The 23003-nt window shown below is 38.1% G+C and overlaps 1 protein-coding gene across 1 annotated transcript in view; it reads left to right on the top strand.

The window, feature by feature from the left end:
* The window catches only part of LOC129712346 (centrosomal protein of 164 kDa-like), a 131872-nt gene that overhangs the window by 15870 nt on the left and 92999 nt on the right, over positions 1-23003 (top strand). The window contains 4 exon segments of the mRNA XM_055660699.1: positions 651-760; positions 7506-7617; positions 10429-10627; positions 12046-13860. Of these exon segments, the coding sequence (XP_055516674.1) occupies positions 679-760; positions 7506-7617; positions 10429-10627; positions 12046-13860 (2208 nt within the window). The 5' untranslated portion in view covers positions 651-678.

Below are 23003 nucleotides of genomic sequence, written 5' to 3' on the forward strand. Positions count from 1 at the left end.
CCATATTTTCATTTTCAAACCACATTAAGGGTACTTACTCACAGTTGTGTGGACATGTGTTCAGTGTTATTCACAGCTGAGAGAAACGTGACCCTCTGCCTTCCTCCAGCTTGCAGACTAATTGAGGCACACCACTTCCTGGTTTTATAGTCCATCCCCCCCTGCCGCCAGCAGGGGCAGCAGAAAGAATGGGGAATTTTGTAAAATCATTAATGATTCTGTCATTTTTCATCGACTGGAAAAATCCTCGGCACACATGAGGCAGAGGGGGGCTCTGAGCGAGGTGGCCAAAAATGACGGCCGTAGGTGGCGGCGTTCTCTCGGAAATCGCAGCACAGATCACCAAAAGCGGTCAAGAACAGACTTTTAGTAACATAGAAGATAATGGGATGTTTGGTGATTGGCTGGTGTTTTCTCTAGTTAGGATGTATTTGTGTGCTTAATTAAATGAGAAGCAACCTCCTTCAAATAAAATGTGAGACATTCCTTTTGATATTTCAGATAATAAATTTATTGACTTTGATTCTATTGTCTTACTATAGTCATCCTGAGCAGTCACTTTAGCAGAACATTAGCAATTAAATTAAGATAAAATGTTTTAATTTTACTTCTGTGGTTTAATTCACATAAGTTTTCTCTTTATTTTATAGGGAAGCACCGTCGCACTTTTAGACTGAAATGACAGCAACTGCACTTCGGATAGGGGACCAAATAATCCTTGAAGAGGATTACGATGAAAACTACATCCCTAGTGAACAAGGTATTTGAACTCCCGTTTGCGATGTACGCATGCTTGCTGATTGAATCTTACACCCCACAAACAGCAGATGGATGAAGGTGTGGTAATAAAACTCGCTGGGCAAGAAAGACCAAAGGTTGTTTCCTTGACTGTATTTGTCCAAAAGCGGAACTGCACGGATAAGGTACATGTCGCTGAGGTTGGTTTATAATTAGCGTTTGGACTTGATTGATATTTAATGCACATATTGCTAGTACCTCTGCAGCCCATGTATCGCAAAGATATATATTTGACAATTGCTTCAATGGCATTACCTTAACGGTACCATAACTGAGAAGTGAGAATCAACGCAACTGCACTATGAAATCTGGAATGAAAATAGAAAATAGTGGAAAAGCTCCACATGGTAGGCAATAAAATTAATAAACTACTGCAAATGCTTAAAATATAAAAATAGTTTTTCCAGCATTTTCTTTGAGATTCAAATGCGAGATGGCATAGGTTTAAGGTGAGAGGGGCAAAGTTTAAAGGAGATGCAGGACAAGTTTTGTTTTTACACAGAGGGTGTTGAATGCCTGGACCGCACTGTTGGTGGTTGAACAAGATACATTAACGGCATTTAGAAGACTTTTGGATAGGCATATAGATATGCAGGGAATGGAGGGATGTATGTTATGTGCAGGTAGATAAATGATGGTTTGGGCATTGTGGCTCGAAGAGACTGTTTTTGTCCTGTATGTCCCACCTATGTGGGATTTGGAAATAGTTTGTGGAATTAGAATTTTAATTGGGGCATGTACCTCATTCTCATTGACTGTGCTCCCTTGAAAAGTTTATTTTCCAAACTCCGTGATCATCAGCAATAATTAAGAAACCTAATCGAGGGGGAGGCAGCTGTCCCGCTAATTAACATGCATATTGAGGTTGCCTTGCCTACAAATTGGGCCGAATTTTGCATTTGCCTGCACACTTATGCAGATGAGATTTGTGTCATTCTGTTGCTTATGGGTCAGTTCCACTTGGGCGATTTTTCAGCGGACTGCCAGCGACTGTCACGTTGCTGGCAGTCGCCTGAAAAACCAGCAACTGGAACGGCAACTGTAAGAGTGGAACGCACACGCGCCAAGTCAAACAAACACACACCGCGATGAACAGGAAGGTTGGCGGTGTAAAAAGACGGCTAAAGCACAGTGTACGGCAGGTCCTTTAAAAGAGGGGGGGAGAGAGGGGGAGAAGGAGTGGAGACACCTTCTAATAAGCCAGAGATACACGGCTGTGAAGCTCGGCAGACATTTAACATTACCGTTTAAGAAGGAACTGCTGATGCTGGAAAATCGAAGGTAGACAAAAGTGCTGGAGAAACTCAGCGGGTGCAGCAGCATCTATGGAGCGAAGGAAATAGGCAACGTTTCGGGCCGAAACCCTTCTTCAGACCCAGGAGGGTTTCGGCCCGAAACGTTGCCTATTTCCTTCATTTAACATTACCGGTCGGTTATCCTTGGTTCTGAAAACTACTTTATCCCAATGAGCCAATGAAATTCACCGGTCAGCTCCATGTGAAATCTGGATAGGATCTTCACAATGAATGGCAGGGCCTTGGGAATGTTGTAGAGCAGAAAGATCCAGGAGAGAAGGTACATATGTCCCTAAAAGTGGCATCGCGGGTAGATCTGTTAGTCAAGAAGGTTTTTGGTACATTGATCTTCATCAGTCAGTGTATTGAGTGTAGAAGTTGTGATGTTATTTTACAGTTTTACAGTTTTGGTCACCCTGCTACAGGAAGGGTTAGGTTAAGTTGGAAAGAGTGCAGAGAAGATTGACAAGAATGTTGCTAGGCCTTGAGGGCCTGATTTATAGGAAGAATTTGAGCATCAAGGCCTTATTCCTGCGGGAGGTCGAGGGGTGATCTTATAGAGGTACGTAAAATCACGAGGGAAATAGATAGGGTGATGCACGGAGTCTTTTACCCAGAGTAGGGGAATCGAGAACCAGAGGACATAGGTTGAAGGTAAGAGTGGAAAGATTTAATAGGAATCTGAAAGGCAACTTTTTCACACAGAGAGCGATGGGGGTATGGAACGAGATGCCTGACATATTATCACAACATTTAAAAGCCATTTTGACGGTACATGGATAGGAAAGATTTAAAGGGAAATTGGCAGAACATGGGCAGGTGGAACTAGCGTAGATGGAGCATCTTAGCATGGGCAAGTTGGGCCAGAGGGCCTGTTTTAGTCCTGAACTACTCCATTTGAACTAATATTGGTCTTTGAATAAATACAACATCTGAGAGCCTGTTCTTATGGCTGAAGGAAGAATGTTGGCCAGGACAAACTACTCTCCCTCACTTTCTGTAATTACAAAATACGCCTGTCAAACACCTGATGTGTCTTTTTCTATTAAATGGTTATTCGAAATGGAGCTAATGACAGCTAGGCATGCAGCAGATAATTCAGAATTTATTGTTCAACTCCCAGTGATGCAGACGGGAACTAAATTAAGTAAATACCATTTTGCCTTGCAGATCAACATTTGCAATTAAATGATCACTGGAGCAGCCACTAATAACATATGGCCTTCAAATAGTATTCTATTTTGAGACAAAGGTAGACACAAAGTGCTGGAGAAATTCAGCAGGTCACACAGCATCTCTGGAGGAAAAGGATGGGTAACATTTTGGGTCTGGCCCCTTCTTACCCGAAAAGTCTCCCATCCTTTTTCTCCAGAGATGCTGCCTGACCCGCTGAGTTACTCGAGCACTTTGTGTTTATCTTTGGTATAAACCAGCATCTGCAGTTCTCTGTTTCTACTTTGTGTCAAAATTGGCCTTAATGTTGTATGTTGTTATGGTTAATCAGGCAAGAGCTGTGGTCCACTGAATGCAGTTGTACAGCAGATTTTATGTGCCATACTTTATTGGTTCCATTTTCTTTTGAAAGCAAAATTTAAACTCAAAACTATGAAGCAAATAATTGGTGGAGGCATAGAGGTATTGCTGGAGGCTCTAACTGATATTAGCAATTTTCTTTATCATTAAAGGAACATTCAGTCTTGGACCAGACCCTGTAACCAAGAATGGTAGTGGAAGGGAAAAGAGAAATTTAAAAGGCCGAGCTATTTGAAAAAAATAATGGCAATGAACTGTAGCTGAATAAATATAACATGATCTTATGGTACCGATTCTGCACTGAAATGAATTCAAGCTGCTCTCTCTAAATCTCACACTACACTTGCACTGATTATTCGTGTTTATGATGCTACATTCGTACAAGTGAAGCTTTACTAATCACCACAGCAAATCAGCTGAACTCTAATCCAATCTGTTTCAAGGCTGAGTCTTAACTTCTTCTGTATTGCTGCTCTTTAACAGTTAGGCTTTTAAAATATCAGGCTTCATAAATTACTTCATCAATGCTTCTTGCAACTTATCTTTGTAGATATTGTATCAATTCTTGTATTTCTCAACACAAATCATCTCTTGCTGCACATTAATATTTCCATAAAATTTAGAGAGAAGGCCTTGTTTGGGTACTTTAATGGAAATGAATAGAGATTCCATACAGGTACCAACCCATTGGCTGTGAAATCCTTCGGAATGCTATGAAGATGTGAAATTGGTTTAAAAACAACATATTTCATGACCAATAATGATGTGTAAGCATTTTAAAAACAATATGAGTTCCTGATATTAACTGCTTGGGCATTGTCTCCTTGTTGCCTTTAATTTAAATGTGCAGTTGTAAATAGCTCGTTCTGAACCACATGGGGTGGTGTCTCTACAGTCCAATAACGATTATCGATTAACACAGTACATGATAGACAGTTCCCTAACCCAATAATACAGTAACTAATACATTGCATTCAAAAGGAGCATCTGGAAGGAAGCAAATATAGCAACATTTGCCTAGATATTCAAGAAACCCAGACAAGGCTCAACACTTAACCCAATCAATATCTAACAAAGTAAAGCGTTGCAACATTATTTACAATGTGTATATCTGGTTTGCATTCACCCAATCCGTTTCATGCAATTTACACCTAATCGTCAGAATCTGCAGATGTCCCATTCTTTCCCTGCAGCTCTTATCTAGGCTCCAGACAAACTGGCACCATTGTCTGAAGAAGGGTTTCGGCCCAAAACGTCACCTATTTCTTTCGCTCCATAGATGCTGCTGCACCCGCTGAGTTTCTCCAGCATTTTTGTGTACCATTCAGCAGCTTGTCCCAGTTCTGCAGAAGGCACATTTAAATTGACCTAGCAGCACAGAAGCCTTTACTCATTTTTAGTGCCCTGGGAACGCCAATTAGGCCAGAATTAACAGTGTTCTTAAATATGTGTAATGCTTTAACTTATTTATGTTCATTCCCCCCCAATAATATTTACATTATCTTTTTAGAGAAGCAAATTTAACTAATGTTTACTGTGCCTTGCCCAGCTTTGCAACATTCCTAAGCACCTTACAAAAATTATATATTTTCCAAACTAGTTACTTGTCAAAGAAATTGCCCATTTTAAGTCAGAACATGTGCAAGCCAAAATTTTTTGTAATTAATTTGTAAACAAATATTTATAACTGATATAACTTTATGTTACTGGTATTCCCAGCATTTCATAGGGACTAGGGGAAGTGCAGTAGAGGGCAGTATTGTTCAGATAATGGTTGGACTTTAACTGCTTTACAAATAGTGATGTAATAGGCATGATAAATCTTCACTCTTATGGCAAAAATACGGTATTTAATAAAAATATGATTCATGTAGGATTGCTATAAATGATTGCTTGATGGTCAGTTTGGACGCTGTGTCGAAGCACCTATTTACATGCTGTATCTTTCTATGGCACATTTTAATATGTAGTTTTATATATTTTTTTCTCTTCAAGAGAATAACTTCTTGGGATATATTTATTCCATTATTCAAACCCCCCGCCTTCCTTTCTCTTCTGTTCTGCTCATTGTAACATATGTTTTTGCAGTATATTTTGTATTGCTTTTAATTGATTCAGACTGACAGTGGGAAGAAAGGGTGTGACATTATGAACAAGGCTTTTGGGAAAGTTCTTGTAAACCAAGAAATACGAACAAATTAAACTTTTTCTGCCACAATTAGTAAATCTATTTGTTACAGTTTGAATTTTCGTTTCACCATTTTATTTCTGTTGTCACACGAGGGATTAATATTCCTTTGTTTTGCATAATAGACCACTGTGAAGCTGTGATTTCCAGTAGTGAGAAATGGATTTTGAGTTTTCTTCTGCACAAGAATGGCATAATCAGTAATACAACTGTCAATAGATAGATCTCTTAGCAATGGTTAATGCTGACTGATGATGATTGTTGGAGCCTCTAGGGGGAATATGTGCGGCTTTTTGTTTGTTTGAAGACTACAGACGTTCCCATGGTTCACAGTGTGAATCATGTGTGATACATTCAGTCTCATACAGGAGCGGAAATCTGCTATATATTTCATTGAAATAATGTACAGGGTAGAGCTTTCATTTTCAATTGGTTCGTCTGAGATCTATCAATATCCGACCACATCCGAAAATGAATGTTCCATATGGTCACTTTATTTTCAGTCCAGAATTCATTTTGGGCATAAAGCAGTGATGCACAACATGCAACCTGCAGGTCACATCCAACAATGCTGGATGGTTGGTCTGGCATGCCTCAGTGAATAGTGAGCACCCATCGCTACCCAGTACAGTGTTGGTGAGAATTCCAACACACTTTTACAAGGAATTTTACCTCATAGTTACTTAATTCACATGTATTAAACAAGTATATTTTTCCCCGACTCAAATATTTCAAGCCAACTCATTAATTAATTCAATTAATTTTAGTTTTGTTCTCAATTGACACAAACTAGTTTCAATCCGACTTTGAGATTTTCTCGTGTAGCAAGCGCTTGTCTCTAAATGGAACTGAAGACTTCAATATCATGGAAGTTCAAAAAATAACTGACATTGCTGATTGCATTATTAAATTTTAATACGTTCTATTCCCACTTTAACCGCTGATGCCTGAGTTATTGTAACAAGTTTAAATGGGAACCGTGTGCATTAAAATTGATAACCCTGCTCAAAGAAATGCTTTGACAGCTAGTTAAACCACGTCCCAGGTTTTGAATATCTGCATGTTTCTATTATTCAGAAATATTTTTAAAAAACACATTTAAAACTATTTAAAATAGCATAATAGAAGTATCTATTTCAAAAAGACAATTAAAATTGAAACAAATTACAACCAAAAAAAACTAAAAAACATTTAAATACATTGAATTCAACTCAAAATATAAATGTTACTTCCCCTTCAGAGCCGTTGATCTGCTGCAAAGTGCTTGGAGCTGCTAAACCTGTACTGGTACAATGCACAGCGTAAGTGCTGTGAAACAACAGAAAGTCAGTCTTGTGTCATCGAACTCCATGAGTTTTCACGTTGTGCGAGTAGACCTCAGAAATGATTTGGATTGTCAACCTACCCCTCTTGCAAAAACACAATGTGAGCATAACTGTCTTAAAGTTTTAGATGACTAAATAATGAAAGAAGGATAATATCGAGTAATCTCAGTAAATATCGATTCATATCATGACATGTTGGAGATGAATGCATTAACTCTGAATGTTATCCTTTGTTCATTTGGAGACATCCAATTGCCATGGTATCCCATCAGAGTTTCACAATACTCGACATTTATGTGCATTGTGGTACCTCTATACTTTCACAAAAAAATTATTACGTCTTTATATGTAACTTTTCTTTTTCAGAAATCCATGAATATGCCCGGGAGATTGGAATTGACCCTGAAACTGAACCAGAGTTGATGTGGTTAGCCAGGGAAGGCATAGTGGCACCTTTACCCCAGGAATGGAAACCTTGGTAAGATGGCAGTAGATTTCACAGTTTGGGATGTGATTTCAGTAAGGAATAAAGATGCATATGAAATTTTAGTGGCCATTTGGGCCACTATTTAACTTTCATTGTGTTCAGAAGAACTTGATTCCTGTGTAGACCTATTTTCTATTTTGCTATCTTTTTGCCTCTAAAAGGCAAAGTGTGTTCCAGCTTACTTAAATATTATTCCATATGAACGAGGGTTATTTTGATATTTCATTTTATCTTTTTTGTTCATCCAATTTATACTTTACTATTCTATTACAAATTATTGGATACAGTGCACTGCACTGTGCCGAAAAAAACAATTTGAAGAATGTCTCATTGTAAAATATCTACTGTCTCCTATTTTGTATGCATCATTTATTTTTATCAGATCCTAACTAAACAATGCAATTTACAAAGTTCTGCAAGATCGCTTCCATTGAAGATATAAAGGGAGAGCTACAGAGCAAAGAGTGAAAGTGGTTGGATGGGGGGAGTTTGAACAATGTTTCTAAATTGGTTGTGAATGCACCATGTGTTTGAAGGAAATAGAGTCCTATAGACCTTTTTTTCAATGTCTGTATTTTAACTTGTTTATTTGAAACAATGCATGTTACCTCGAACAAAAAGTAATGTGAAACAAATGTTGGCAGTCCAGGGTTCGCTTGGCAAAAAATAAAAACAGCTGCTGCCTGATGATAAAATGCCACGTAGCACACAGGAGCCATTTATTCTTTTGTGCACTCGGGGCTACCGACATTTATTGCTTAATTATAGGATTCTGCGAAGAGTAGGCAGTGTTTGTTTAATCATAAATGAACCATTTTATGTTCAGTAGAGCCTACATAAAAATCAGCTTTAATAAGGGCATAATCCACTTAAGGAAATTTTGATCTAAAATATGGTATCTTTATATTGTGATGAATTGGTCTTCAATGACAATCCATTAAAGTTTGATCTAAAATTTAAATTTCTTTCGTAAATTAACTTTTTAAAAGTGGTTGTGTTTCAATTAAACTAAATCTTTAATGAATTGTCATTGAGGATATCTTTCTCTGTCATCTTTTTGTCAGGGAACAGAAACAAGCTGCTTGGCCAGTGAAGCTTTTTCAAAAATTATAGTGATGGTGCTTCTCACTGAACTCTAGATGCTCAGCTTTTTCTGTTTGGACTAATGTTGTGATCAAGACCTTGCCAAGAGGAAATGGCATTAAAAAAGAATTCCACATCTCAGCCAATTTCCTCTGACCTTTATTAGTACGTGTGGAATTCAACTTGCTTTCAAAAAATACCTGATAAATGTTCATGATTATTTTGTCCTTTGTTGGTAAATTTATATTCTTTGAGGACATTTTTGTAACTTTGAAAGTATAGTTTCCCCTTTTCACTCAAATGGTACAATCTGGCGCCTAAAATGTGGTGAATCTTGTGTACGGACTCAGTGTGGTCTACTATCTTACACTTATACTTAGCAGGATTATTACTAGACTATATGCAAAACAAGAAATTCACTGTACTTGGCTACACATGACAATAGAATACCATTGATCTTCTAGAATTCTAGAAAGATATAGTTTGTATTTAAATTTTGCAACCAGTTGGAATGACCATTATTTATCGTTAACTGTTCATTATTTTGAACTCTTGGGGATTAACTCAAATTAGCCAGGTCTTTCATTAAAATTCCAGTTCCTTGTATTAGTCTGAGGAAATGATTTGTCTCCATTGATGTAATGCTATGATGATAACAAGGATTAATGTTTGTAATCCTTGCTAACGTTACAAAACATCTGAACTGCTTCGGAGATACATTATTAAAACAGTTTGATTTGAACTTGAGCTGTTGGTGCATCTGACCCAAATGTCGATCAACCGCATTTGGTTGAGTGTAGCATGAAAACGCAGCTATGAGGAAGGTGACAACGAGGCATACAAACAGTAAAATTAATCAGGAGGACAGTGAAACTAGTCGGAGAACTAGGGTGGGTGGAGGGAGGGAAATCAAGAGTTACTTGAAGTTAAAGAAATCATTGTTCATACCGCTGGGTTGTAAGCTGCCCAAGCGAAATATGACGGGCTGTTCTTCCAATTTGCATTTGGCCTCACTCTGACAGTGTAGGACAGAAAGGTCAGTATGTGAGGGAGAGCTAGTGTTTAACAACCAGGTGTTGGCACTGGCCTAGGCGGACTGAGCAAAGCAAAACGATCGCGAATCTCAGTCTGAAGAAGGGTCTCGAACCAAATTCCTTCTCTCCAGAGATGCTGCCTATCCCGCTGAGTTACTGCAGCATTTTGTGTCTATCTTCAGTGTAAAACTTCCTCCACCTTCAAAATGTTAATCTGAAGCTCCCAATCTGTTTTCTTTGTTAGAATCTTCCCATCTTATTTATATTATTCAGTACTATTTCTCAGAATAATCAATTTTGATTTTGAATTGTTAGACCACTTGACTGGAGTATCCTTTGAGATGTGTGTCACTATTTTCGCAGTTTAATTTTATTTAATCTAATAAAAACATCTTATCCCGCTTGCTCTTTACCATTACTAAACAGAAAACTCTAAATACTAAAGACAGGAACAGAGTTAATTTTTCAAAGAAATTACCTTTCATCAGCACTGATAAATGATCATCAACCTGAAATATTAACTCTGCATCCAGCATTCATATTTACAGTATTTTGCTTTCAGATTTATGTTTATCAAGGATGTTTAGCACAATATATGTAGGAGCATAAGCAGATTTATAATGGCTTTTTGAATATAATTGGAAAATAATATTTTTAAATGAATGCTTTACTTTTCTCGAGGTAGCCAAGACGTCACAGGTGATGTCTATTACTTTAATTTTGTATCGGGCCAGTCAACCTGGGACCATCCATGTGATGAGCAATACCGAAACCTGGTTTCTATGGAACGTGACAAACTGCACACTCCAGGTGGAAGTAAAAAGAAAGAAAAGAAAAAGAAGAAAGAGAAGAAGGAGAAGAAAGAAAAAGATCCACTTAATATGGTAATAATCCACTTAATATTAATACGGTATGTTTTTCTACGTAGAGCAAAATGTATAGAAATCCTATCTTTTTAAGCTTATTTTTCTTCTCCTGAGGGCATTGATTCCTGTTGCGTTTGGTTTGTTTTTCTGGCTACCATCTTGAGCAAATGCACATACATGAGCTTTCAGAATAAATAAGAGCTAGTTTATTTGCCAGATTCATCCGCTATTCGCACTTGCAAACTGATAGAATTATAATTTTGGAATGGGAACCCAGCAATTTGTGCTGCCCTGTCTTTCCTACCTCTAGGCACACCGGCTAATTGTAACTTGGCATTGACTGAAGTAATTTGGCACGGCCATGATTACATTTGTGGTGGGTAAATACCACTGTAACCATTTGGGCAGATTCTACTGTTACTCTTTTACATCTTTGCTGTATATGTACGTGCGCCTTGTTGCTATGGTTCAGCTCTTCATTGTATAAGTGGGACGAGCGCTCAGTCACATTCTTTCTTAAGGCTCTTTTGATGCACTAAAGTTTAATGTAATTGAAATCTACATGTAGTTATTATGCATCAAAGCTTTAACATCCTCTTCAGCATTTACTGCAACTATTTCAGCTACCACTAGCACTCCAGTAATTTCCATAGTGAATATTTAATCAAGAGTAACTTAACCATTAATTTCCAGAAGGTAAGTGCACACTAATGTTTGTTTTTTCATTGAAGAAATCTTACAAAATTTGGTGTAAATAGTATCATACCATTTGGGATAAATTATGTCATAAAGTATGAGAAAAATGTTGTGTTGGGCTTTTTCCACTCTTGTACATTATTGGAAGTGTTAAAATATGGTTTTAAAATATTTAGAACGTGTTGAACTCTAAGAGCCTGAAAACAAGCTTGTTAAAAAAAGTATATTTTTGCATTCAGATCGGAAATATGCAAATGCGTTTTATGAATGGGGTGAGAAACAGTGAAAGGAAAAATAATCCTTCCGTAGGAAGAGAATGACATCAATGGTGTTTAATAGTATGGATAGTTTGCATTTCCTTGCACATCTGTTGGGGTTTTTGTGCTTGAATCATATACTTTTAAAATACAATACACATGGGATAAGTAAACTCAGTAACATGCATTAGTAAAGTGTCCGGGTTTTCTCCACTTCGTAACCTGGAACATTATTGTACACTATCCTATTATTTCAAATAATTTTCATATTCTTTAGGGTTGCACACACAAGCATGGCTTGTTTAGGTCCACTTACAGTGTGGGAGGGCAGGAGTGCTGCAAAGAATCTTTATTAGTATTCTCATCAAAATAATAATAACGTGGAAGATGTAGTGTTATTCCCAGGTGGGACACAAAATATTTAAAATACATCCTAGGTAAACTTCACTTTGTTTTTAAGCCTTTTTTTTGTCCTTTGTTTAGGGAAGCCAGTTAGAAGCAGGAATACTTCCTTCTCCATCTTACTTTAGCGTAGCTTGCTCCTCTCATGATCCACTCCATCATTTTACAAGTGTTGAGTATTTGCACAATACTCAGTCTGAGGATACAGACCAAATAGAGGCTAGTGCCTCGCAGCCATCTTTGAAGCCAGTGCAATTCAATAAATGCATAGCCGGTAATTTTCTGAGTAATCTACAACCTCTAAAAAGGGAAAGCTGTCATCGAAAAATATTTTCAGATGTTGAGAAAATTCTAGGAAGAGCTCTCCCTTTTGGTCATAAACGTCTAGCTCGTGACCTGTACAGACCAGAAGAAGCCAGAATGGCCGCTGAGGCAGGCAGATTCTTGAGTTCCTTTGAATCCAATATGGATGGAGTAATCTTGGACCATTTAACAAATAAAGAACCAGCTAACATACCAAAGAAGCCAATAGTAGAATATAAAGCTGCCGAACCTCGACTGTCTCACAACAATAGAAATTCATTTGCACTTGAGGAGCAGGTAATTGTATTCAGTGACATAGAAAATAACAAATGTTCAATTGAAAATCTGCAGGAAGGTAATTCAGTTCAGAATAATCAGCCAATTGATGAGATGCCACAAAGTAATATAGAAGAAAACACGCAAACTGAACACTTGCCAGAGTGCAGTGAAGGGTTTGTAGTATTGCCGGTTTGTGACACGGAAAATTATTTTTGCCTTAGTGCTGATAATCAAATAATGCCAACGTTTGATGTTGAGGAGCAGAAAATGACGACAAAGGTACAAGCTAATCAATGCAAACGTAATACGGAAATATGTGACCCCTGCATGACCGACACTAAAGCAATAGAAAATGGACAAATCACAGAATTATTTGCAAATGTAGGATCAGTAAATGCCACCCTTAAGCCATTTAGCCACTTAAGTGAAGTCTTAACTGCAGGAACTTCTTGTGATAAAGGAGACAACATTAAGAGAATAGTGGGCAATCTTAAAATTCCTGAAGCAAATATTTGTGAAATCATTTGCAAAATAATTACTGAGAAAGGGCAGGTAAACTCTCCGAACCAGATTAATGCTGAAAATTGTTTGAAAAATAATGAGCCAAAGAGAGACACACAAGGTGTAAATTACATCGCTGAACAGACTGAAGATTTTAAGTCAGAGAAAAATATCTCGTTGAACAACATAGATGCTTTTAACCCTTGTATTGATCAGACCTTGAACCATTCAGATAAAGAAATAGACTCATTGCCCTCTTCATATTCGTCACTGAAACAAAATCTTGCTATTGCATATGATAACTGGCGTAAAATTCCATCTCGCAAGAAATGTGGAGAGTCGTCCTATTCAGAGGAACAGAGATTTTACCAGGAAATACTTCAAAAAGTTAAAGCAAATCGAGAAAATAAAGACTTTTCTAAAAATGCAGAGCAAATGACAAGTGGACAAACTCCTAATGTATACACAAAACAAAATGAAGGTATAGCTGATGGCTTTGATTCATTTGTTTACAATGATGAGAATCAACCCATTCTTTCACCTACTTCACACTGTGAAGAAGAAATTATTAGAATAGATCATGGAGTAGCGGGATCAATGGAAGAGCTGCAGGAAGCAGTTGAATGTTCGGGGTCTGAAGAAGTAGCCTTGCAGAACCCCCAATTTTGCCACCAGCCTGGCCAGATTGTCCCAGCATTGGCACAACCAGAAAAGCCTGACGGGAATGCTGATCAAGAAGCGTGTAACACTTCTAACCGGAGTCTTGGAACTGTGGAGCGACACAAAGAGAGTAATGGAGAGCCAGCAGAGACGGTAAGTAAGACGGTTCGTGCCTAAAGATAGTCGAGAGTCGTTGAATTATAAAATCAGGCTTTCCTGTGTATTAGGTAGCAGAAAAGTGTGCAGTTCATGGAGGTAGTTATGCAGTGAGCATTGATAGCATCAGCCTTATAGTTATGTTGGTGACAAGCACTTACAAGTGCAGTTCTCATTGTAGACTGCAGCAATTAATTTTCTTTCTCCCTGTTCAATTTAGTTGCATCTTAAATTATTAATTGAGAATCTAAACTCTACATTTATAATTGCTCAATGAAGTTGCTATAATTTTTTTTTACGTTCAGATTTTTTTTGAATATTGATACCAAACTAAACTAAATTAATTTATTCAAGATTCAGACTTTCTGTTATAGATGCTCATTGACAGCATTAAATTTTCCACAAAACAAATTTCTGCTTCAATGCTGCATCTTGCTCTCAGTTCAGAAGAATACTCTGATTGCAGAAATATATTATTTCTTTCTGTGTCCCAGTCTGCTTTATGCTTGGATACCTGTCCTTGAAGGACCAGATCACATTGGTGCAATTTTGAAAATCATTTCTCAACTTCTGAATTATTAAAATACATTTTTAAGAAATTTGTTTGATGCTTATATAAGTAAAAAAAAATCTTTGAGTAAGACATCAAATTTATTCCTCTACCCCTTCCCTTTGCTTTCATTTTACTTCACGTTTTGAAGAATAAAAGATTACTGCAGTAGATATGAAGGCAGAGCACAATAAAGTGCCAAAAGCAATTCCACTAAACTCGAATCTCCCTATCCATTTCAGGAATCCCTCACTTTTGCAGTTTCTTTCTCTTTTAATATATTTTCTCTTATCCAGCAACGTATTTACCTCGGGCATTAAAAAATTGATGTGAAATACCTCATTGATGCATGTCGCTCTGTACGTACACATTCACTCTGTTATGCACAATGCTACTTTCTGATTTACCCAGTATGACCGACCTGCTTATGAGGGTATTTTGCATTTGATTGACAGCAGAGGCTGTGATTTAAAGCTCTGTATTATTCACAGTTGAAAATATGATTTATTTTTTGTTTCATTTCTTAACATTAATATTGAACTCGAGGAATAAAAAGCAACTTGCTGGACAATGTTAGTAATCTGATAACAGTTTGGCCCTAAACAGACAGATTCTAATTTGATTTTTGGTCTTCAGGCCATGCAGGACTTACCACATAGGGGAATAAATGTTATGTCTTACTAAAATAAACTAACTGCTGGAGGAGCACAGCGGATCAAGCACCTGTGGAGGCAAGAAGATGGTCCGTGTTCCGGGTTGAGATCCTGCATCAGGTCAAGATAATATTTCTGCTGTCCGGATGCAGAATTTCAACACAAAATTCTGATCATCCCTTTGGTTCCACTGATGCTGCTTAACCTGCTAAATTCTTCGAGTAGTTCTCGAACTTCAAGTAGCCATTGTTTTCTCTCTCTCTCCATCCCCTCCCCCTTCCCAGTTCTCCGACCGGTCTTACTGTCTCCGACTACATTTCATCTCTGTTTGCTTTGTTGTTACATTCTCCCAACTAACAATCTTTTCTACATTTCCTTGATCTCCGTTCCCTTGGTCCTGTTTTCACACCTTACACTTCCTTATCTATGCACTTTCTTATCTATGTACCGCCCACTCCCCTGACATCTAAGACACAAGTCTGAAGAGGGTCTTGACCCGAAACATCACCCATTCCTTCTCTCGAGCGATGCTGCCTGTCCCGCTGAGTTACTATAGCATTTTGTGTCTATCTTTGATTTGAACCAGCATCTGCAGTTCTTTCCTACACATTTATTCTCTTCCAATAGTTTGCTTGTTTATTGCTCCAGATTCAGGCATCAGCAGTCTCTTGACACTGCAAATAATTATTTTTTTTTAATCTAAATTTCAGACATTTGGAATATTTTTCTTTTGCTGTTTTTCAAGGAATTAAAATTAAAGATAAAGCTGGTTTAACAGTGCTGTTTTGCGTGAAAGAAAGCAAGAACACATTTATACAGCACCTTTCATGTACCAAAAATGATCTCTTTTGGTGAAGTGTTAAATACCAGTGCAGTGTTTTAATCTTGCAATTTTTTTTTTTACTCCATGTCATGATGTTGAGTTTAACTATTTACATGCAATCGCTCTGACTCTGCAGTAGTAATGACAGTTAAGGATATCTGTAATCATTGGTATTAACAAATAAACCAGTCAACAGCCTCCACTGACTGTCACTGCTTTGTTATATGCAGGCATTAGAAAGTTTCTGGCTAAATTGCCTGCCTCTCCAGAAACTATCCCAGCAGTGTCTCTCTAAACAGTTACATTTGAACACATGAAAGATAAAAAGTCATAATTGCCTATTGGTTCTCTTTAAATATGTTGCCCATATAGAGGTGAAATTGTAATTGGGTAATGTGTTCATTACTGGCAAGCACCTAACTGGCTGTGCACTTTCACGTTTATAATTATGAAACCATGTTCGGTGCGTATACAGATGTGGTGAAGATGTCTCTGTTTAGAGCATATGGTACACCACTCTATACTGCACACTTGTGGTCAAACTACAGAAAGACAAGTTTCTAGAGATTAAAGGTGGCTTATAATAATGCCATGAGAATACTGCTAAGGAAAACTAGATGGTGTAGTGCTAGTGAAATGTTTGCGGCTGCAGGAGTCAGTACTTTAGAAGCTATCCTAAGAAATCATATTATAAATTCGTTTGCAGGATTAATGACTGAAAATGTAATTATCTTGGTCTTATCAAACATAAGGTTTAGCACTACACACTACCAGTCACACTTGTGGAGACATTGTTATAGTCGTCTCTTTGTAGGACACGGATCTTTCTTTTTATTCTGGATTTTAAATAGTGTATTGTGGTTTTTATGTATAATTTATGATGCTCTTATAACTAATTTACTAAGCTTTTATATGTATTTTATGGTGTTTTGATATGCCATGTGTTTTATGTAATGTAGTCTCTTGTCTGGACCTTGAGTCTGAAATAAAGTTTTATAATAATAATAAGTTTATTTTTGCAATTTATTTTGCAAGTTTTTGAAACTTTTTACTCCTTTATCTCAATCATGTCCACAATTCACCTTATTTATTGGCTTCGGCATGAGATTGCACTAACTAAACATGTTTGTGTACATTGGGTTAAAAAGTTGTTTTCAACTGTTGGTGCTAAACCTACAATATGCACAAAATGAGTTTATGCAGCTCTGTTGTTTGGACTTAAATAGAACCAATTTTAGAATTGGAGCACAACATACATGTGTTTCAACGTTGTGAATTCAGCACTGACGCCAAGGCCAAATGTTTGCTGCTGTGTGTCTTGGTAAAGACTCTTCAATCCATGCTTGTCCTATTTGCTAGGTTTTCTTTGCTGAGTGAGCCACGATGTTGATTATAATCGCAGGAAGTTACAATGCAAAAATCCACCATGCTTTGTTAAAGTGCCTGTGCTTTTCGTTCATTGGTATGAAAGAAAGAAACAGGCCATCGCTTTTTTAAAAAAATTATTATGTTCATCCAAAGAAGTTCTTATTTTTCTATTTGAGGCTGATTTAATACAAATACGGCAGTATTCACACCCAGTGCTGAAGTGGAAAGGCGAAGACAAACAGTACTTCAGTTTTTCAGCAAAGGGTCCCTGCAACCTATATATTTTCGCCATTCAGAATCATGGAAGTGAAATAACCATTTCCTCCAACTGGGCCATTTTCCACCCCAAATGATGCTCTATTCCACTTTGAGTAGAAGGTGCAAATGGCAGCTGGAGTGCAAAAACAAGTTGTAGGAAATCCAAAATAAACCACTATAAACACACACTAGCTCAGTGAGCATCTTTGAAGAAGACATTTCAGAAGCAAAGCCAATGCCAGGACTGTGTAGAAAGCAACTGACCCGCTGAGTTATTCCAGCACTTTGTGTCTTATCTTTGCCAGAAATGGCCCAACGAGATAATGTGTTTCATTGTGTTCATTCAAGGCCAATTCAGAGTCTCGGAACAGTTGCTGAATTTGAACATGGTTAGTATTCCAAATAGTTGCTGCATTGAATGGAATTACTTTGTAGATGTACTGTGAGTTTAAAATTTTGAAAGGAATATTGTAGTGGAACAGGGCCATGGTGAAATGGTAAAAACCTTAACCTTGAAAACATAGACAACTTAATAATTTAAAATCATCTTTTTAGAGTTGCTGAGCAGTTGACTTTCTGATGAGTAAATGCAATTCTTGCTGAGTTCCTAGTAATGCTATTGTAGATTCACTTATTTTTGAGAGGATCTTCTTTCGGTTACAATTATAGAGCAATGTAATCAGTTGTAACTTTCCTGTTTCTAAATTGAGTTGTACATTAAGTTCCTACAGCAGTTTCCTTCTATTCCAGATTCCAACATCTGTAAATTTCTGACATTGCTCTCATTTTCTGGATTTAATTAATTAGCTGCACTAAGCCAAATGTTTAAGTGAGTTAAAAAAAAAAAAAAGAGGGATGTGCATTGTGACTCGAAGTGTGACGTTCTCATCAGGAATTTGTAGACCAAGCACTACTACATTTTGTTTCTTTTTAAAAAGACAATCTGGACCGCATAGGTCAATGTATTTGATCAAACTCCTTTTGCGGGTTCCTCGTGTTCCACCAAGAGGAATTGTTGATGACCTATCTACTGTCCGCACCAGTGGAAATGAGGAGCTACAGCAAAGCACTGGAAATGCTGTTCCAGTCTTTGGATTTTCCTCCTCTTCCATGAACACTGTTCGTGTTTGAGCTTTCGTGAGAAAACGTTGGCAGCCTCTTCAATCTTGTAGGAAGTGAACAGCATTACAGCTGAGCTCATTTCCACCTATAATAAAAATGGGAATTGACACTTTTTATGACTTTAGTTTGGGTACATTAAAATTGCAACAGCCAGCTGTGGCTCTTCAACCCACATGGAATATTAATTTTAGTGTGACAATAACAAGATGGTCAGCACCACAAGTACTTGTTAACAACGTAGGAAATCACCCACAGTGCTTCACAGAGGCATGATAGGACAAAATTGCCAACAGGCAAAGACACAGGAAAGATGAAGAGATTCGGGGAAGAATTTAGGATCTTAGCACCTAAATGCTTGGACATCCCTCCTCCTTTCTACCATCTTTACACATGGGAAATCATGTCTCAAGATTTGATTTTTTTGTGAAGGTCACAAAGAGGACTGACGAGTCTAGGGCAGCAGACATGTCTATTTGGACTTTAGCATGGCCTTTGACAAGGTTCCTTCCACATGTTATGCTGGTTTGGAAGATCACATGGGTTTCAGCACGAACTAGCCAATTGAATACAAAATTGACAAGAGTTCACAGAATCTTACAGCATGGAAACAGGCCTTTATCGGCCAACATGTCCCATCTATACTCGTCCCACCTACCTGCATATGGTTCATATATTTTTAAACCTGTCCTATCCATGTAACTTGTCTTGTCTAAAGGTAGCAGTGAGGGGTTGTTTTTCAAATTGGTGGTCTGGGATCAGTTGTGTGCAGTCGGTGCTGGGTCTACTATTGTTCGTCATCCATGTTAACGATTTGGATGAGAGTCTAGTGGCAAGGTTAGTAAGTTTGTGGATGACAGAAACATTTGGTATATTGGACAAGTCAACTATACTGTTATAGCAAACTCCAATTGGACATTGGTAACATGAGGACTGAAGAGTAAGTTCTACTTGATAGCACTGACAATGATCCTTTCTGTCACTGGTGTTTATTGAGGGTAGACTGATTTGGAAGTAATTAACCAAATTGGATTCGTCCAATTTTTTTTGTGGACAAGACGTACATGGCAATTTTCTACATTCGGAGGTCGGTGCCAGTGGTGTAACTGTACTGGAGCAGCTTGGGAGGTGGAGGTCTTCAGTGCAATGGCTGAAATGGTGTCTGGCCCAATAGTCTTTTCTGTTCAAATGCTCTCATCTGTTTCTTGAAATCTGGTTTCTGTGATGGTGGGGATCTCAGGAGGAAGCCAATATGGATCTTCTATTCGGATCTTCTGGGTGAACGCTGTTTGCAAATGCTTAAATATAGTTTGAAGTTGTGTTCAGCCATTGTTGAGAATGGTGATATTCTTGGAATCTCCTTCCTTTAGCGTAGTTTAGTGTAGAGATACAGTATAGAAACAGGCCCTTTGGCCCACCGAGTCCACGCTGGCCAGCAATCCTGCACATTAACACTATCCTACACACTGGGAACAATTTTACATTTATACCAAGCCAATTAACCTACAAACCTGTATGTCTTGAAGTGTGGGGGGGAAACCGAAGATGTTGGATAAAACCCATGCAGGTCACGGGGAGAACGCACAAACTCCGTACAGACAAGCACCGTAGTCGGGTCTCTGGTGCTGTAAGACACTTGCTCTACTGCTATGCCACCATGCCGCTTGTTAATTAGCTGTTTGATTATCGACTACAACTCACAAATAAATGTAGCAGGGCAACATTGCACCTACAGTGCTATCGGGTGTGTTTAAATGCCTCCTCAATGCAGGTATAAGAGAGCTTGCAGCACCTCATCTTTCCTCCAGTCTTTCCATCACCTTTGGAAACTTTTATTGCTGTTTATCAACATGAGGACCAAAATTGTGCCAATGAAAGTCAAAGAAGCTATTATGAGACTGAGAAACAAGAATAAAACTGTTAGAGACATCAGCCAAACCTTAGGCTTACCAAAATCATCTGTTTGGAACATCATTAAGAAGAAAGAGCACTGGTGAGCTTACTAATCGCAAAGGGATTGGCAGGTCAAGGAAGACCTCCACAGCTGATGATAGAAATATTCTCTCTATAATAAAGAAAAATCCCCAAACACCTGTCCAACAGATCAGAAACATTCTTCAGGAGTCAGGTGTGGATTTGTCAATGAACACTGTCCGCAGAAGACTTCATGAACAGAAATACAGAGGCTACACTGCAAGATGCAAAGCACTGGTTAGCCGCAAAAATAGGATGGCCAGGTTACACTTTGCCAAAAAGTACTTAAAAGAGCAGCCACCGTTCTGGAAAAAGGGGGGGGGGGAGGAGGGGGAGACTATGTATAAACTTTGCTGTAATTTCTACATGGTAAAACCAAAATGTATAAAAATGGCCTTTATTAAAATCTGACAATGCATTTTAACCATGTGTGATGTTTTTCTATTACAAATCTGAAATTGTGGAGTACAGAAGCAAATGAATAAATGATGGGTCTTTGTCACAAATATATTATGGAGGGCACTGTATTTTTAGGTTTGGAAAATTATACATATTATCAGCATAGATTAAAGTTTTAGCTTGATTAGGCATCATTAGTGCAGCATCATCAAGCAGCATTAATCCTTTCAGTCCAGGCTCTGAAATTGACTTGCTGTGCTGCTTCATAAACCTAGAGCCACAAAGCTGATAGAGTATGTCAAATAACATCTTTCCTTTACGACATAGCAATTTGTGATCCTCAACTGATTAACAATCAGTGTGCGATGTGAAAGCAGTGCTCCTTCATTTGATCCTATCCTCAAAATATTCTACGTCCCATGGTCAGTTATCCATTTGCAAAATCTGCCATTTCCGGGATATATTTTAGAAACTCCATTCTTGTAAGCACTAAAATCACACGTTTCTTTGGCACTGCTTGCTGCTTGCTATGGTACAGTAAAACACAGCATTGTCTGTCGTAAAGAAAACTGAATTTGTGCTAACATATTTGTAGGATGAACGCTGTTACATTATGAGTTTCGGCAATCAGTATGAAATGAGATGCTATTTAATTAATCTTTATTTAGTGGTCCAAGCTTTACTGTGTACACAAGAACGAATAGAATTCTAATTAATTTAGAACCGTGTATATTGCTGAAGCTTGTAAAACGTATTTGAAACCGTTGCAACAAGATTTCTAAATAGATTTAAACATTACTACACAGGAATGTTTATTGTAAACTGTTAAATTGTTCTCTTTTCCATTAGTATTTTTGAATATAGTTAATTCAGTTTACAATAATAAATTAAACTGTTATTTATCAGAATTTTACTCTCCCCAAACTCTGATGTCCTTGGACACACGTCATTTTGTAAAATTGACCCGAGACAACTTGAGAGTGCAGATCGGGTCATTTTTTTAAAACTTTACTGGGTGACAGTGACTGCTTTTTAGCTTTGCATCATGATGTGACTGAGATGAATACCTTAGTCTGGACTCTTCAGTCTTGAGATGAAAAGTCTAGGCAGATACTCCCAATGCAACACTATTTGGGGATTGGGGGAGGGAGGGGGGGCGTTAAGCCGAGACAGCTTTTGGTCTTTCAATTGAACATAAAGTTCCATGATACAATAACCAAGCCAAGCAAATTAATTATCCCCTGTGACCTAGCCAATATTTATCCCTCCCTCAACAAAATATCAGAATAAATTATCTAGCCATTGTTATGCTTTTATTTGTTGTGTGACATTTTTGTTGTTTGATGTGTGAAAATTAGCTGTGTAGTTTTTTTACATTACAATGCCAACTATACTTTGGGTGTACTTGCCAGAACAAGTATGAAGAATGCTATAGTCGTACATGTCCACCATTTGTGGCTGGTTGCATTGGCTCTACACACACTTATCAGGGCAGCAGGATCTAGAGAGTGACTAGGTCTCCATTAGCAGAAATGCCTTTGACGTGTACTAGCAGGCAATTTCAACAGTGTACTAGAGGCATTTCAGTAGTTTCTAGATTTCTCGACAGTTGGTGACACCAAAGATCTGTTAAAAGTTGGCCGCCTGACCAAACTGAGCCATCGGGGAGGACTGGGAGAGGAGGGCCTCGGTCAGGGAGGTGACCAAGAACCCGATGGTCGCTCTGACAGAGCTCCAGAGTTCATTTGTGGAGATGGGAGAACCTTCCAGAAGGACAGCTATATCTGCAGCACTCCACCAATCAGGCTTTTTGTGGTAGAGTGGCCAATCGGAAGCTACTCCTCAGAAAAAGGCACATAACAGCCTGCTTGGAGTTTGCCAAAAGACACGAGAAACAAGATTCTCTGGTCCGATAAAACCAAGATTGAGCTCTTTAGCCTGGATGCCAAACGTCACGTCTGGAGGAAACCAGGCACCGCTCATCACCTGGCCATTA

Source organism: Leucoraja erinacea, chromosome 32 (genome assembly GCF_028641065.1).
Source record: "Leucoraja erinacea ecotype New England chromosome 32, Leri_hhj_1, whole genome shotgun sequence".
In the NCBI taxonomy this organism is placed as follows: Eukaryota; Metazoa; Chordata; class Chondrichthyes; order Rajiformes; family Rajidae; genus Leucoraja; species Leucoraja erinaceus.